This window comes from Aquarana catesbeiana, linkage group LG01, assembly GCF_042186555.1.
Source record: "Aquarana catesbeiana isolate 2022-GZ linkage group LG01, ASM4218655v1, whole genome shotgun sequence".
Taxonomy (NCBI): Eukaryota; Metazoa; Chordata; class Amphibia; order Anura; family Ranidae; genus Aquarana; species Aquarana catesbeiana.
The window spans coordinates 141,064,978-141,081,274 of record NC_133324.1 but is presented as its reverse complement, the minus strand read 5'-3'; the positions used below and the strand labels follow the sequence as shown (position 1 = coordinate 141,081,274).

At 42.8% G+C, this 16,297-nt stretch overlaps 1 protein-coding gene across 3 annotated transcripts in view; it reads left to right on the top strand.

Annotated features, from left to right (window-relative positions):
- Nucleotides 1-16,297, top strand: part of TNPO1 (transportin 1) — a 197,193-nt gene that overhangs the window by 107,027 nt on the left and 73,869 nt on the right. For all 3 annotated transcript variants that reach the window (XR_012243279.1, XM_073624364.1, XM_073624357.1), the window contains exon 6: nucleotides 6,933-7,014. Coding sequence is in view for 2 of the 3 variants with exons in the window: in XM_073624364.1 (XP_073480465.1) it covers nucleotides 6,933-7,014 (82 nt within the window). In the remaining variant the exon portion in view is untranslated. The remainder of the gene's footprint in view (nucleotides 1-6,932; nucleotides 7,015-16,297) is intronic.

The window sequence follows — 16,297 nt, the reverse complement described above, 5'->3', positions numbered from 1 at the left end:
CCTTCTGGTAGTACCTCTGCTTTGTGTATCGGGCTATGGCAGAAGGGGGGGTAAAGACACCTCAATAAAGGGCTCTAGAAAGACTTATTTAGTCACACGGAAGCCTAGCTCCATCCCAGTAAGATGGCATCCTCCCCTGAGAGTAATATGACTGGTCAAGGTGAGCCGTCAGGAGGGGCAAGTGTTGCAGCTGCTCTTAAACACTGCAGGCCCTGTGTATATTACTAAAGCCCCATACACACAGGTCTTCTGCTGATTTTTGTCTTTAGATTTACCAAAACCATGTAGTGCAAGGGCCTGCCTGATTGCATACAAATTGAAACTCCTAAGGTTTGACCTCATATTATATGGTAAATCTGAAGGAAAAAAACAGCAGAAAGTCTGATAGTGTGTATGGGGCTTTAGGAGGTTTTTTCTTCAACCATTTTAAGCTTGAAGTAAAAGTTTGATGCTTTAATCGCATCTCAGAGTGGGACTAAGCTTAATAGGTCCCCGTCCATTGCTCGAGGACCCTCATACTGAGGAACAAGGAGCGAGAGATGGAATTTCTCTCTAGGACCAGGAAAAGGCTGATGTCTCTTCTTCCGAAGAACCTCGTGCGAAGTATCAAGCACGCAGGAAAGGTTGTTTACAGTCACTTACTGAATTGGTCCGCTCCACATGTTTACTGCTAGTAACGCAGTCAGTCAATGAGCCCACTTCTGCTTTGGGTTCACTAGAAGCCCCCAATCTGTTCATGCTTTTTCTATCCATTCACGGCTAAGAAAGCTTATGTATTCTGAGTGAGAGCACCCAGATAAACGTTTTTTTTTTTTTTTTTTCTTCTGAAAATGTTCTCAATACTTTATTCTATGGAGGAAGGGTTTTATGGGCAGTTCCAGCAATTAACGCTGCTGTATCCTCTAAACAAAAACCTGACTTGTCCAGTAGACAATGCTCATATGCTAAAGGATCCAACAGATAAGATGTTGGAGTTCCTTCTTTTAAAAAAAACTATTTCGCTTGCAGGTTCAGTCTTTCAAACCTGTGCTGGCGTTCAGAGTATCTCAGTCCTTAAAGGACCAGTTTATAGAGGTACTCAAATTTATTCCTGATCAGCAGGCCCAGGGTTTGGCCGGCATATCAGAAGCGTTCTGTCTTACAGTTGACGCTATGAAAGATTCTATTCTCCAGGCCTCACGGCTCATGCTAAGGCTGGTACATGTGCATAGAATCCTATGGTTGAAAGATGGTCAGCCGAAGCGCTATTTAAAAAGCTCTTGGCCAGTTTCCCCTTTTATGGGGAACGTTTTTTTGGAGACAATCTGGATAAGTATATCCAAAGAAATTCTAATGGGAAAAGTTCCCTTTTTTCCGGTTAAAAAGTTTAAGTATTTTTCTTTTAAATATGCTTCTCAGGGTCCCAGGGTCAAAAGAGGACCTGGGGAGGTAACCCACAAAACAAAATACTAAAGCCTTATGAAAGGGTGCCCCCGTTCGCTCGAGTGGGGGGGGAAGGCTTCTACAGTTTTCAAGTGTCTGGCAGGAACAATGTCAGAGTTCCCGTCTCCTCGTTTTCTCAGATCCCAGAGATCCAGTGAAAAGAAGTCTCTCTTATTAGCTTTGGATCATCTCTTGAATCAAAGAGTGATATCGGTGGTCCCCTTGGTAGAGCAAGGATTTAGGGTTTTCAAATCTTTTTTTTTTTTCTCAGACCCATTTTAGATCTCAAAGATCTAAACCGGGTTTGAATATCCGTTCTTTTCGCATGGAGTCAATCCGATCAGTAGTCTCCGTCCTACAAGAGGGAGAACTTCTGGCGTCAATCGACATCAAGGATGCTTTTTTCCATGTGCCGTTTTTTCCCCGCTCACCAGAAATGTACGCTTCAAGGTAGAAAATCTTCATTTTCAGTTTTTAGCTCTGCCTTTCGGTCTAGCTACTCCACCTCGAGTGTTTACAAAGGTCCTGGCTCCTTTAGCCAGGGTAATGGCTCAAGGTATAACACTACTAGCCTATTTAGATCTTCTCTTCATAGAACAATTCGGTAGCCCGCTTAATCCAAACTTTGGTCACCGCAGTTGGCTACCTGGAATACCTAGGTTGGATTCTCAACCTAGGGAAATCCTCCTTAAGGCTCGATTCACACCTATGCATGTTGCTTTTGAGCGTTTTTGGAGGTTTTTTTTTCATGCTTGGCACGTTTTTGAGCCGCGTTTTTGCCGCGTTTTTGCGGCGTTTTTGCCGCGATTTGCGTTTTGCGTTTTTTTTTTTTTTTTTTTTTTCATTTTTTTTTTACAGTCTTAAAAAAAAATTACAAAAAAAAAAAAAACAAAAAAACGGCAAAAACGCACCAAAAACGCATCAAAAACGCTGCAAAAACGGTGCACTTGCGTTTTTGATGCTTGTCCATTGAAAACCATTACATGCAAAACGCTGCTTTTTGCATGAAAAAAAGTCCCCGACCCTTTCCAAAAACGCAGAGATACAAAAAAGCATTGATGTGAACATGTTCCATAGGAACCCATGTTAAAAAATTCCCGTGCATTTCTGCAAAATGCAAAATGCATCAAAAAACGCGCTAGTGTGAATGGGGCCTAAATCCATCAAGGAAATTGCAGTACTTGGGGCTGATCATTGATACAGCTCAAAAGAGGATGTTTTTTCCCCAGGAAGGGATCAGTTCCATAAGGGAACTGATTAAGTTACTCAAGTCAAAGAAGAATCCTTCTATTCGGCTTAGCATGAATTTATTGGGAAAGATGGTGGCTTCTTTCGAGGCCGTTCCTTATGCGTGGGTTCATTTAAGACTGCTGTAAAACAGTATCCTGTCAACTGGGAACAAGAAGGCCCAAGCTCTGTGCTTCCTATTGCGTTTATCCCCCGTCAGAGCCCCAATTGGTGGTTGATATCCAAGAATCTTCAAAAAGAGTAATCTTTTCTACCAGTTATCTGGAAGGTGGTAACAGATGCCAGCCTTCTGGGCTGAGGAGCAGTCCTGGAAGAAACATTTTTCCTAAGGAAATGGTTCAAATCAGTGATAACCTTGTCCATCAATATACTAGAGACTCGGGCAGTACGCCTGGTCATCGAGGCCTGGATGCTCAATCTACGGAATTGTTCTATCAGGATCCAATCCGACAGTGCCACAGTTGTGGCTTTTATCATTCACCAAGGGGGCACAAGAAGTTGTGTGGCCTAGAAAGAGTTGAATCATATTCTATCTTGGCAGAAAACAGCATTCTTTGCCTATTTAGCAATTTTCATTCCAGGAATAGGAATTGACAGGTGGAATACTTGAGTCAACAACAATTGTTCCTGGGAGAATGGTTCTTTCACCCCGACATGTTTCTGTTGATATACCAGAAGATGGGGAGTTCCGGATGTGGAATTTTGTGACAAGGGATCCGATGGCATACAAAACAGATGCCTTGATTTTTTCAGTGGGATCAGTTTTTTACTGATCTATGCGTTTACTCCTGTTCTGCTGCTTCCATGCCTTTTTCGCAGGATCAAGCAAGAAGGGAAGGAGGTGATTCTTGTGGCTCCTAAGTGGCCCAGGAGATCTTGGTTTGCCGAGATTGTAAAGATGGCGGAGGGGGACCCTTGGACCCTACCACTATGGCCAGACCTTCTCTCGCGAGGTCTGGTATTCCATCCTACCTTACAAACGCTAAATTTAGTGGTTTGGCTATTGAGACCCACATTCTGAAAGATCATGGGTGGTTAGCCTCAGTAGTTCTACTTGGGTAAATGCTAGAAAGCCGGCCTCCTGAGTCTAGAATCTGGAAGGCATATGTCTTCTGTAAATTCAGGGGTACTATCGATGGCCAGATGTCGGCCTTATCGGTCTTTCTTTTAATCAACCACTTGCTTCCCTCTCTCTCTGGTTCGTAACTTTATTCAGGAGGTAACGCAAATTAATCCTCCAGTTTGGTCACCCCTGAACCCTTGGGACTTTAATTTTAGTCCTGTTGGCTTATAGAAGCAGCCTTTTTTTGGAGCCAGTACAAGATATTCCCTTGGTCCTCTTGACAGGGGAAAAATAATTTTTTTTGGTTGCCTTATCTTCTGCAAGAAGAGTATCGGTATTGTCTGCTCTTTCTGTTAAGGGGCTGTATTGGTTGCTCATAAGGATGAGGCTGTATTGCAGCCTCATCCTTAATTCTTACCGAAGGTAGTATCGGGTTTTCATTTAAACCAGGATATTGTTCTGACTTCATTTTTTTTTCCAGAACTTAATTTCTGTGGAAGAAAGGTCACTACATTTTCTTGATGTGAGAGCGGTCAAGGTCTATTGAAAGTGACCGCTCAGATTCTTAAACAAATGTTTTGTTTGTCTTGCCAGATGGTCCTAAAAGAGGGCAGACTGCATCAAAATCTACTATTTCTAAATGGATTCATCAAGTGATTGTTCAAACTTATGGTTTTAAGAGGAAAATTCCTCCTTTTCATATTAAAGCACACTCCACCAGGGCTGTTAGTACTTCTTGGGCAGTGCATCACCAAGTCTCCATGGCTTAAATCTGCAAGGCCGCAACTTCAGTCCATACATTTACCAGATTCTATCAAGTAGATGTAAAAGGCATGAGGACATTGCCTTTGGGCGCAGTGTACTGCAGGTTGCAGTATGAGTCCACTAGTCTCTTGGTGCCCTACTTTGTTGTGTCTCCCTCCCTTCAATTGGCATTGCTATGGGACTCCCACATAGTAACTACTATGGCTCTGTGCCCCTTGATGTCCCTTGATGTATGATAAGAAAATATATGATTTTTATAACAGCTTACCTGTAAAATCCTTTTCTTTGAAGTACATCAGGGGACACAGAGGTCCTTCCCGTTGGGTCCATATTTATTTGGACACAGGCACAATTTTAATTTTTTCAGGTATTTACCAAAACATATTCAAGCTATAGTTCTATAGCGGATGTGGACTGAAAGTGCACGCTCTCTCAGGTTTAATTTGAGGGTATGTACATCCAAATTGGAGGAAAGGTTTAGGAATTAGTTTATAACAATAGCCACCCCCCCCTTTTAAGTGACTAAAAGTAATTTGACAATTGAATCAAAAGCTGTTGTGCGTGGTCAGATAAAAGTTCTGGAGTTGATTCGAAGTGTGGTATTTGCATTTGGAATCTATTGCTGTGAACCTACATTGTACGTTCAAAGGAGCTGTCCATGCAAGTGAAGCAGGCCATTGTAAGACTTCAAAAATTAAACAAATCCATCAGAGAGATAGCAGCAACATTAGGAGTGTCCAAATCAACAGTTTGGCACATTCTGAGGAAAGAAGAACACACTGAAGAGCTCAGCAACATAAAAAGGCCTTGGACATCCACTGAAGACAACAGTGGTGGATGATCGCAGGATCCTCTCTATGGTAAAGAAAAACCCATTCACAACATCGAGACAAGTGAACACTCTCCAGGAGGTAGGCGTATCATTGTCAAAGTCTACAATCAAGAGAAGACTTCATGAGAGGAAATACAAATGGTTCACCACAAGATGCAAACCATTCATAAGCCTGAAGAATAGAAAAGCCAGATTAGACTTTGCCAAAAAACATCTAAAAAAGCCAGACCAGCTTGGGAAAAGCATTCTTTGGATGGATGAAACTAAGATTAAATCTGTACCAAAATGACGGGAAGAAAAAAGTGTGGAGAAGGCTTGTAACAACCACGATCCAAATTGCACAACGTCATCTGTAAAATATGGTGGAGGCAGTTATATGGCATGCATGGCTTTCAGTGGCACTGGGTCATTGGTGTTTATTGATAAGACAGAAGCAGCTGGATAAATTCTGCAGCGTTTAGAGATCTGTCAGCCCAGATTCAGCCAAATGCAGCAAAGTTGATTGGACGGCGCTTCACAGTACAGATGGACAATGATCCAAAACACTGCAAAAGCAACCCAGGAGCTTTTGAAGGAAACGTGGAATATTCTGCAAAAGCAAAGTCAATCACCTGATCTCAACCCAATTGAGCATGTGCATTTCACTTGCTGAAGGCAAAACTAAAGGCAGAAAGAACCACAACCAAAGAACTGAAGACAGCTGCAGTTAGAGCCTGGCAAAGCATCAGAAAGGAGGAAACCCAGTCTTTGGTAATGTCCATGGGTTCCAGACAGGCAGTCATTGCCAGTAAAGGATTCTCAACAGAATACTAAAAATGAATATGTTACTTATGATTATACATATTTGTCCAATTACATTTAAGCCCTTGAAAATGGGGGGCGCTGTGTATACAAATGGTTGCAGTTCCTAAAATTTGTACTTTTTATATTTATGTTCAACCTCTTGAATTAAAGCTGAAAGTCTACACTTCAAATTCATTTGGATTGTTTCGTTTTAATTTATTCTGGTGGCATACAGAGCCAAAAGTATGCAAATTGTGCCTGTGTCCAAATATATATGGACCTAACTATACCTCTGCTGCAGGGTTCTAATCATTTAGAAGTTCTGTATCGTGCTAATTAAGTGATTCTGATCAAATCTGAATGAAACTAGTAGGAAAGACCTTACTGAATGGTTTTATTAGAACACTGCTTGCTTTGTCTAGCTAATTTTAATTTGTATGCATATTAGTTGTGCTGTTGTAGAGCATTTCTTCCTTAAATTGATTGTAAAGGTAAAAGTTTTTTTTTAATGTTGGCACTGCCCCATCTAATTACTCATCTGTCACTCAATCATAACCTGTTAGCAGAGGGCGTGGCCGAGCCAGGCTGTGTGTCTGAATATACGCAAGCAGCCTGGTTCGGGATCAGGAATGCACAAATGCCATCATAGGTTGCAGCTTCCTTTTAGGGGCACTTGAGATTTCCAATAATCTTAATAATAGTCTGTTCTTTGTATCCTCTCTTTCCACAATCTCATACTTACGTAGTGTGTGTTCTGTGCGTAAACCATTTTTATTGCCTAGGAATTTGATTTTGTATTCCTTCTTTCTTTCAACATAGGTCACATGCTGTTGCCTGCGTCAACCAGTTCATTATTGGGAGAACACAAGCTCTTATGATGCATATTGATTCCTTTATTGAGGTATGATTGTAGTTGATATCCTGTGTAACAGTGCTAAATAATGAAGGGTTGGGAAAATGGCAACAAAAGCAAATTATACATCATAGACCAGTAGAACTTTTTAGCCTGCCGTAATAAAAGTAGTAAACTTTGCTGCCTTTTAAGTGGTAGTTTTTAGGCAGTAATTTAATAATTTGAAATTAGGCGATGTGTCGCATAGATAACCATTTAACGCTTTCACTGGCAGATGTTTTTTTCTTTATTTTTAAGCATGTGAAAAAAAATTCAGGCCTAAAATGTGTATACATTTTCCTACAAGAGTATATATTTTCTGAAAGCAGAGACCCTGGAGAATAAAATGTGGTAATTCCAGCTTTTCTTACAATATCTGCACAACGGTTTTTTAAAGCGTTTGTTAACCCAAAAAAAAGAAAAAAAAAGTTCCTTTAACCACTTACGGACCAGACGCCGTCGTTCCACGGTATCCTCTTAAACGACGGGCGAGCCGCTTTCAGTTAAAAGCGATCTCGGGGACAGATTCAAATTGCGAGATCACTTTTTATCGGCAGCGGGAGAGGTGCCTCCTCCCGCCACGCTCCGGTCGTCTCTGAGCCGTCGGTAGCGGTGGAGATGATCCGATCCTATCCCCTCACAGGCCTGGAGCCGAGTGAAAGAAAGATGGCCCCCACTCGGCTGCATAACATTGGATGACAGAAGCGAGGTCAAACGTCACTTCCGCATAATGGTCTTAAAGGGGAAATTTTTTAAATGTATTATTTATTTTATTTTTATTGCATTTAAGTGTAAATGTGAGGTCTGAGGTATTTTTCGACCCCAGATTTCACATGCATCCCTCATATGCAGACTGCTCTTTCTCATCTGTGCTCTCTCCCCCTCCCCTCTCTGCCTGTCAGCTTGTGACAGTGCCTGCCCCCTCAACACCTGCTACTCAAATAACTTTCACATTTCATACCATCCCCTCTGTGTCCTAATCCTGTGTGCCCCTGTGTTAATGATTTATAAATAAAAGTCTGCTATACCTTATTTCGGAGCTCTTTTCAGCGATCACATGATGGGGTCTGTCTGTGTCTCTCTCGTGATTTCAGTGGGGAAATCTCCGCCCTGCCCGCTGCATCTATCAGACGGGAGAGAAGAAAGCCAGTCGATCATGTGATCACTAAGAAGAGGTCTGAAATTAGGTATAGCAGACTCTTTTTTTATATAAATCGCTCACACAGGCACACAGGGTTAGAAAACAGAGGGGATGATATGAAGACGTGAAAGTGGCTTAACAACCACTTTAAGCACAAATATTCAGTAAGAAAATTAAAGCTAATTAATTATAGGGCACACAAATACAATACATGACTCAGTTTTTGGTAAAATATAAAAGATGAGGTTGTGCTATGTAAATTACCCAGCATGTCAAGCCTTAAAATGTTTCTAAACCCAGGCCCCATTACTTTTTACTACATCTGGTCTCTTACAGTACATGGAAATGCAATTATTTCAGTAAATATTAACGCTTAAATACCTTTTTTCATCAACAGTATATAGCAGTAGGGATGCACTGATCTATCGACCGAAAGTAGGGTTATCTGCATTTTGCCGATAGAAAAAAGGTGGCAATAATGGCCACGGGAAAACTGTGTGCTTTTTTATAGGTCATGTGACTCAAAAAGCGCATCAAAAACATAACATGCGTGAGGAGTTTTTATTCTCCTCTGACTGTTTAAGGCTGCATAACCCATGACTTTCTGTCTGGACAGTGCTGATTGGCTCTGTGTTGATCACATGTACCCTCCCAAAACAAAAATACAGCAGTCCACACCAAACTGAGCATGTGCAGAGTGCCTCCTAGGTCTCTGTGCTATCAGTAGATTGGGGATAGCAAAAGAATGGGAGGATCAGAGAAGACAGGAACAAACGGCTTTTTTACACAATACAGAGGATTAACCCCTTTGGTCCCACAGTTAGTATAACCAGCTTGCTTTACTGCATATACAGACTGATTTTACTGTTGTGGGTTTAGTAACACTTTAAACTTGCACACGCCTCTGAAAAAATTGGTATCTTTAACCACTTGAAGACCAGGGCTTTTTCTGACATTTGTTGCTTAATATTTAAAACATCCAAAAAATATATATATATTTTGTATACTTTAGTGAAGACCCTAGAGAATAAATTGGTGAAGATAGATGTATAGCGGGTGGGAAGTGGTTAAAGTGTTTAACACCCCACGCCCCCCCCCCCCCCCCCCCCCCCAAAATGCAGAATCTGGTCCCTTAAAGCAGATTACACGGAGCTTGTACTGTGTAATCTGCCCCCCTCTAAACTGTAAAAAAACAAAAACCCTAAACCTACCACTTCCTGTATGCCCACTCTAATCAGACCACGATAACCAGGCAGCTCCGCCCTGATCACTGTGGTCAAAGTGCCTCCCTCTGTGATAGGCTGCCCTGCTCTATTCTTGTAAAATAAATTTGCTAAATTTTCACTGCCAGCCTCTATATTTCAGGCTGGCATAGCACACTGTGTCCTTTGCTTTAAAAAAATGAGCGCTGTATACCTAATATCAGGCGTCTTCAGGCTGGTCATGTGACTCGCGGCCACTTTGCAGCTATGAGGAGATGAGCGGCCACGTGATCTCCCCGGCTGACGTCAGAGGGAGATCACGGCCCCTCCCTCAGAAGACGTATCTTAGCTGGATAGCGGCCGCGAGTGACGGGACCGGCCTGAAGACAGCTGATATTGGGTATTTACAGCGCTCGTTTTTTAAAACTAATGTCATAATGTGCTATGCCAGCCGCTAATAGAGGGGCTGGCATAGACTTGTGTAAATGGGTAAACAAACACTTTAAAGCAAAGCTGATCCAACGCTGCCCATTCCTTCCTACAGCGACTGAAAACTTCAGTTAAGTAATGTTTTGTTTGAGGATCATTTAAAGGCTGGGGTCAGACCCCCTGAATCTGACCCAATGTAAAAAAAAAAAATCAAGGGGGAGAAAAAAAGCCAAATAAAAACTTATCCTGCTGTTACCTTAATGATTTAGAATTGATAAATTCCTTTCCCCTGGTGATACACGATCTACCAACAAAAGTGTGAAAAATAGCTCTCCAAAACTGAAAGGTGAACATGGACTTGGACTTTACCATTCTCCTTTGTTATATGAAAATGCACTGTGGAAAATTCTGATAATTGTATATTTGGTTGATTACTTGTGGTTAAGCTAATCAATTTAAAACTGCCAATGAAAAAAAAAATTCTGGAAATGTAAGGATATTCCCCACCCCCTCCCCCCTGCTCCTACTGAAAAACATGCATTAATTAATCACATCTGCCCTGAAATGAAAGCTTTCTCTGTGCCTCAGAAATATACATATGTTGAAACAACCCATAATGATAAAGAAAGGCAATGCAAAAACAACATATTTACTCAAAGCAAGTTATGTCTCTAAAGAGAATAAGACCATGGACATTTTATTTATTTATTTTATTCACTTTCATTCAATGCTATGAACATTCATTGCATTATTGCAGTGTACTGATGTGATAGAACAACATTCATGCTTAGAAATGATTTCATATCTCTCGCATTCCAATAATTTCCAATAAGCATGACTGACTGATCAGAATGATAATGTGTTTGACACCTGCAGATATTGACAGCAACAGTATGTTGGTACTTGCAGTATTTGAATCTGACACAGCTGAAATGCTATTAATATGCTAGCAGATGATCTGCCTAGTTGATGCTGGGTCTTTCGTAACGCAGGCTTCTGTAACACAGAATGGAAGGTTAACTGAAATCAAATGCAATTGCACAAGTATTTAACCACTTCCCGCCCGCCCTATAGCGGATTGACGTCCGGGAAGTGGTTCTGTTATCCTGACTGGACGTCATATGACGTCCAGCAGGATAACATGCCGCAGCGCGCCCCCGGGGGCGCGCATCGCGGGGATCGGTGGAGCGGTGTGTCAGTCTGGCACACCGCTCCACCGATCTTGGTAAAGAGCCTCCGGCGGAGGCTCTTTACCACGTGATCAGCCGTGTCCAATCACGGCTGATCACGCTGTCAATAGGAAGAGCCGTTGATCGGCTCTTCCTCACTCGCGTCTGACTGACACGAGTAGAGGAGAGCCGATCGGCGGCTCTCCTGGCAGGGGGGGTCTGCGCTGATTGTTTATCAGCGCAGCCCCCCCCGCAGATCACCACACTGGACCACCAGGGATCGCCACTAGGACCACCAGGGAAGGGGCAACATGTGGATGGCCAGGTATGTACCCCATGGCCATCCACATGTGCCCAGTTGCCAAATCTGTGCCAATCAGTGCCCACAAATGGGCACTGATTGGCACCATTATGTTGCAGTGATGCCCAGCAATGCCACCCTTAGGGGCATCACTGCAAACAAGCAGTGCCATCAGTGCCACCCATCAGTGTCCATTCATGCCACCTGTCAGTGCCCATCCATGCCCATCAGTGCCCATCTATCAGTGCCCATCCGTGCCCATCTGTGCCAACTATCAGTGCCACCCATAAGTAACCGTCAATGCCACCTATGAGTGCCCATCAATGCCACCTATGAGTGCCCATCAGTGCCACCTATAAGTGCCCATCAGTGCCGCCTATCAGTGCCCATCATCAGTGCCCGTCAGTGCCACCTCATCGGTACCACCTCATCGGTGCCACCTCATTGGTGCCACCTCATCGGTGCCCATCAGTGCCGCCGTATCAGTGCCCGTCAGTGCAGCCATATCAGTGCCCGTCATTGAAGAAGAAAACGTACTTATTTACAAACAGTTTTAACAGAAACAAAGAAAAACTTGTTTTTTTTCAAAATTTTCGGTCTTTTTTTATTTGTTGCGCAAAAAATAAAAACCGCAGAGGTGATCAAATACCACCAAAAGAAAGCTCTATTTGTGGGAACAAAATGATAAAAATCTGTTTGGGTACAGTGTAGCATGACCGCGCAATCGTCATTCAAATTGCGACAGCGCTGAAAGCTGAAAATTGGTCTGGGCGGGAAGGTGTCTAAGTGCCTGGTATTGAAGTGGTTAAAAAGCTTGTTTTCATATTACAGAATAGGTCAATATTGGTTATACAACCCCAACACCAAAAAAGTTGGGTCATTGTGTGAAATCTAAATAAAAACAGAATGCAATGATTTGCAAATCTCCTAAACCCATATTTTATTTATAATAGAAAACATATCCAATGTTTAACCACTTCCCACCCGGCCACTGTATATATACGTCCGGGTGGGCGCTCCCTAGTTCTGAGTGGACGTTCCTGAAAGTCCTTCAGAAGGAGCGGGGGTGCGCACGTCCCGCCGACACGCTGCATCTCGGAACGGCAGGAGGGCACTGTAATTTGTTGTCCTGATCCGCACGATGGCTGTGTCTAATCACAGCCATCGTGATGTAAACAGAGAGGGGGGGTGATGTCAGTCAGGGGATTGCGCGGCCGCGTGTCCGCGCAGCGGCACGATCCCGATCTGCCTGCGCCCCTCAGACGGGAAAGGTGTACATGACAGGAGGGCCATGTGATTGGCCCTCCTGATCACATGACGGCTGACCAATCACAGCCGTCATGTAATGTAAATAGAGAGCAGTTGTAACTGCTCTAATCTCTTCCTCTCCTCACACAGAGCCTTTCAGTGAGGAGAGGAAGAGACAATCTGTGCTGCAGCCAGGAGATCAGTGAGTTTTTAGCTGTTTGCTGTTTACCCACTGATCACCCAGCTAGTGTTCCCAAAACCGTGTCCACACAGTGAAAACACCTGTCATAGCGCTATCCTAGTGAACATCTGCCTGCTAACAATTGGCACATCTGCCTGCCAACAGCTGGCACATCTGGCCGCCAACATCTGGCACATCTGCCCACATAGCTAAAGGATTCTACAGCAGCGAGGAGGCTCTCCAGATGCTCCAGAGTATGCCGGACAAGAGTAGCGGAGAACTCTGTCAGACTCAGTGAATATGAGCCAGTGGAAAGTAGTGGCTCTGAACTGAGGAGGATAGAATCCTAACAAGGGGGATCAGGAGATATGAGCAGGCGCAGACATCCACTAACAGCGCAGCACTCCGAGGCATCCACCAGCAGGCATCCACCAGCAGCGCCGCACTCCAGGACGATATGCAGGCATCCACCAGCAGTGCAGCACTCCAGGGCATACCTCAGCAGGCATCCACCAGCAGCGCAGCACGCCGCAATAGGCAGGCATCCAACAGCAGTTCTGCAACATTCCTAGAGGATAGGCCAGATACTAGCAATGGGGCCTCCCATCAACAAGAGGCAGGGCCCATACTAGCCTCCCAGATGTTCTACTGTATCCAACATGGCTGCCCGATACGTCAGTAGAACCTGTAATTCCCCCTTTTACAGCCTAGCCAGGCCCTCAGATACAGTTGGAAAATGTAACCCCAATTTATTATTTTCACTTATTTTTTACCGATGATCTCCTAACCTACATTGTGGAGCAGTGCAATCTATATGCCAGCCAACAATCCAAATTCTTCATATGCTCATCCTTTTTGTTTGGAAACCCCTCACCGTGGAAGAATTTAACATTTTCCTTGGCCTAACCCTCAACATGAGGCTGACAAAAAAATGAACTCCATGCCTACTGGTCTACCCAATCTATCCACCACATGCCAGTCTATTCGTCTTTTATGCCCAGAACCCGTTACAAGATGATTGAGGTTTCTACATTTCAGTAACAATGCCCAATTAAAAATTTGGCCCCTAATCAATTTTTTTTTTTTTTTTTTTTGCGCCAGCTTCAAGCAGATGTTTACCCCTGATATAAATATATCTGTAGATGAATCACTAGTGCACTTCACCAGAAGACTTAGCATAAAGCAATACCTCCCCAGTAAAAGAGCCAGACGTGGGGTAAAATTTTATAAGGCATGTGACAGGGCCACGGGTTACACATATGATTTTATAATTTGAGGGAAAAGACAGACAGCTAAACCCCCCTGAATGCCCTACCTACATGGGAACAAGTGGCAAAATTGTCTGCCAGCTGATCGAACCATTGCTTGGGAAAGGTTACCACCTATACATAGACAATTTCTACACGAGTCTCCCACTTTTCCGCCATCTGTACCAAAAGAAGACTGCACGGACCAACCGCAAAGGCTTCCCACAGAGATTGGTAGCCAAGAAATTGAAACGGGGAAATGGCCAGTATGCGTACTGAAGAGGTACTAGCACTGAAGTGGAAATGTAAAAAAAAGAGATGTCTACATCCTTTACACACTGCATGATGACACCTTGGTGGAACTGCAGAGAAGAAGAGGCCCCGTCCAGAAGCCAAAATGTGTGCATGAATATAATCTTTATATTATATGAATGACCAGATGATGCAGCCCTACTTGGCCACCAGGAAATCACTGTTTTGGTACAGCTAGGCCTCTGTATTGGAACGTGCTATCGGAGCTATCATACTTCACTACACTATTAGTAAAGTGAAGATGATTTTTTTTTCCAGTTTCCACCATCTGCCATTTCTGTGAATGACCCGGACTGTTTAAGACTATGCCTCTGCCAACCATGTTTCTGCCTTTAACGTGAATTGACCTCGGCCTGTTAAATGACCATGCTTTTTGCCTGCCTCCTGAACTGATCCATTGAGTACAGCACAGGGGACTCACATATTTGAGGGGCTCCAGAAAAGATTTTCCGAGTGGAGAAAACTTTTTCTCTGGGTTTTTGTTTTCTCGGGTTAGGGTCTGGAGACTCGGAGGCTTCGTATATTTGGGTGGGAAGAAGCCTCTACCCCTATCCTCAGGTCTTACCTGACCAAGGCCTAAATGTTATAGTGCTGCCACCTGAACTGGCCATGCCTCTGGCTGCCACCTGAACTGGCCATGCCTCTGCCTGGGGTGTCATTTTTGTACATACTATGTGTAGAAAGATCTTCTAAATCGACAACTTTGTGAAAAAAAAAATGAACTTATTTTCTTTTTCCCACATTTTCCAAAAACTTTTTGGAAAGAAATGACATGTTCAAAAGACTCATTATGCCTCACAGAATATACATTGGGTTGTTTTCTTTCCAAAATTGGGTCATTTTGTGGGTAATTCTATTGTCCTGGTTCTTCAGGGCAAAAATTTGATAGGTACTAAGGAAATTAAATGTGTAATTTATGCCTTTATAACGCCTGATGGTGCTACTTGGATGTTTGGCCTCTGTATGTGGCCAGGCTGTGGAAAAGTCTCACACATGGGGTATCGCCATACTCAGGACGAGTAGCAGAATGTATTTTGGGGTGTAATTTTTGCTATGTACATACTATGTGTTAGATCTTCCATATTGACAACTTTGTGGAAAAAAAAAAAAGATATATAGAGATAAAGCGCTTAAATTTTCGCCGAAATTTGATTTTTTTTGGATTTCTTTTAAAACAAAGTAGAAATTTTTTTTTTCTCTCCAAAATATTCGCTCTTTTTTAACTTTTATATAGCAGAAAAAAAATGAATATGTGACTAAATACCACCAAAAGAAAGCTCTATTTGTGTGAACAAAATGATAAAAATTTCATTTGGGTACAGTGTAGCATGACTGAGTAATTGTCTTTCAAAGTGCGAGAGCACTGAAAGCTGAAAATTGGTCTGAGAAAGAAAGGGGTGTGCCCAGTATTGAGGTGGTTAAATTGAGAAAATCTACCATTTTAATAGGGTATTTTTGGAATTGATGAAAGCAAAAAGGGTCAAACAAGGCAACAAAAAGCTGGCAAAGTGGAACTAAGAAGGAAGAGCTGGAAGAACATTTAACAAATAATTGGATTAATTGGCAACCGGTCTTTAACATGATTGGGTAAGGGCATCTTAGAGTGTCAGTGTCTCAGTAGTAAAGATGGGCAAAGGTTCACCAATCTGTGAAAAGCTGTGTCTAAAAATTAATTCCAGAATAGTGTTCCTCAATGTAAAATTGCAAAGCCTTTAAATACATCATCATTTTACAGTACATCTCATCTACAGTACATGAAATTCAGTGTTGGATGCCAAGATCTTTGGGTCCTCCAAAGGCACTGCGTTAAAAATAGCCATGATTCTGTATTGGGCATCACTGCATGGGCTCAGGAATACATCCAGAAATTGCTGCTTGAACACAGTTCACTGTGCCATCCAAAAATTCATGGTAAAGCTCTGTCATGCAAAGAAGAAGCCATATCTGAACATATCCAGAAACCCTGCAGTCTTCTCTGGACCAAAGCTCATTTAAAATGGCCTTTTGCAAAGTGGAAAACCGTTCTGTGGTCGAATTGAAATTTGACGTTTTTTGGCGACCT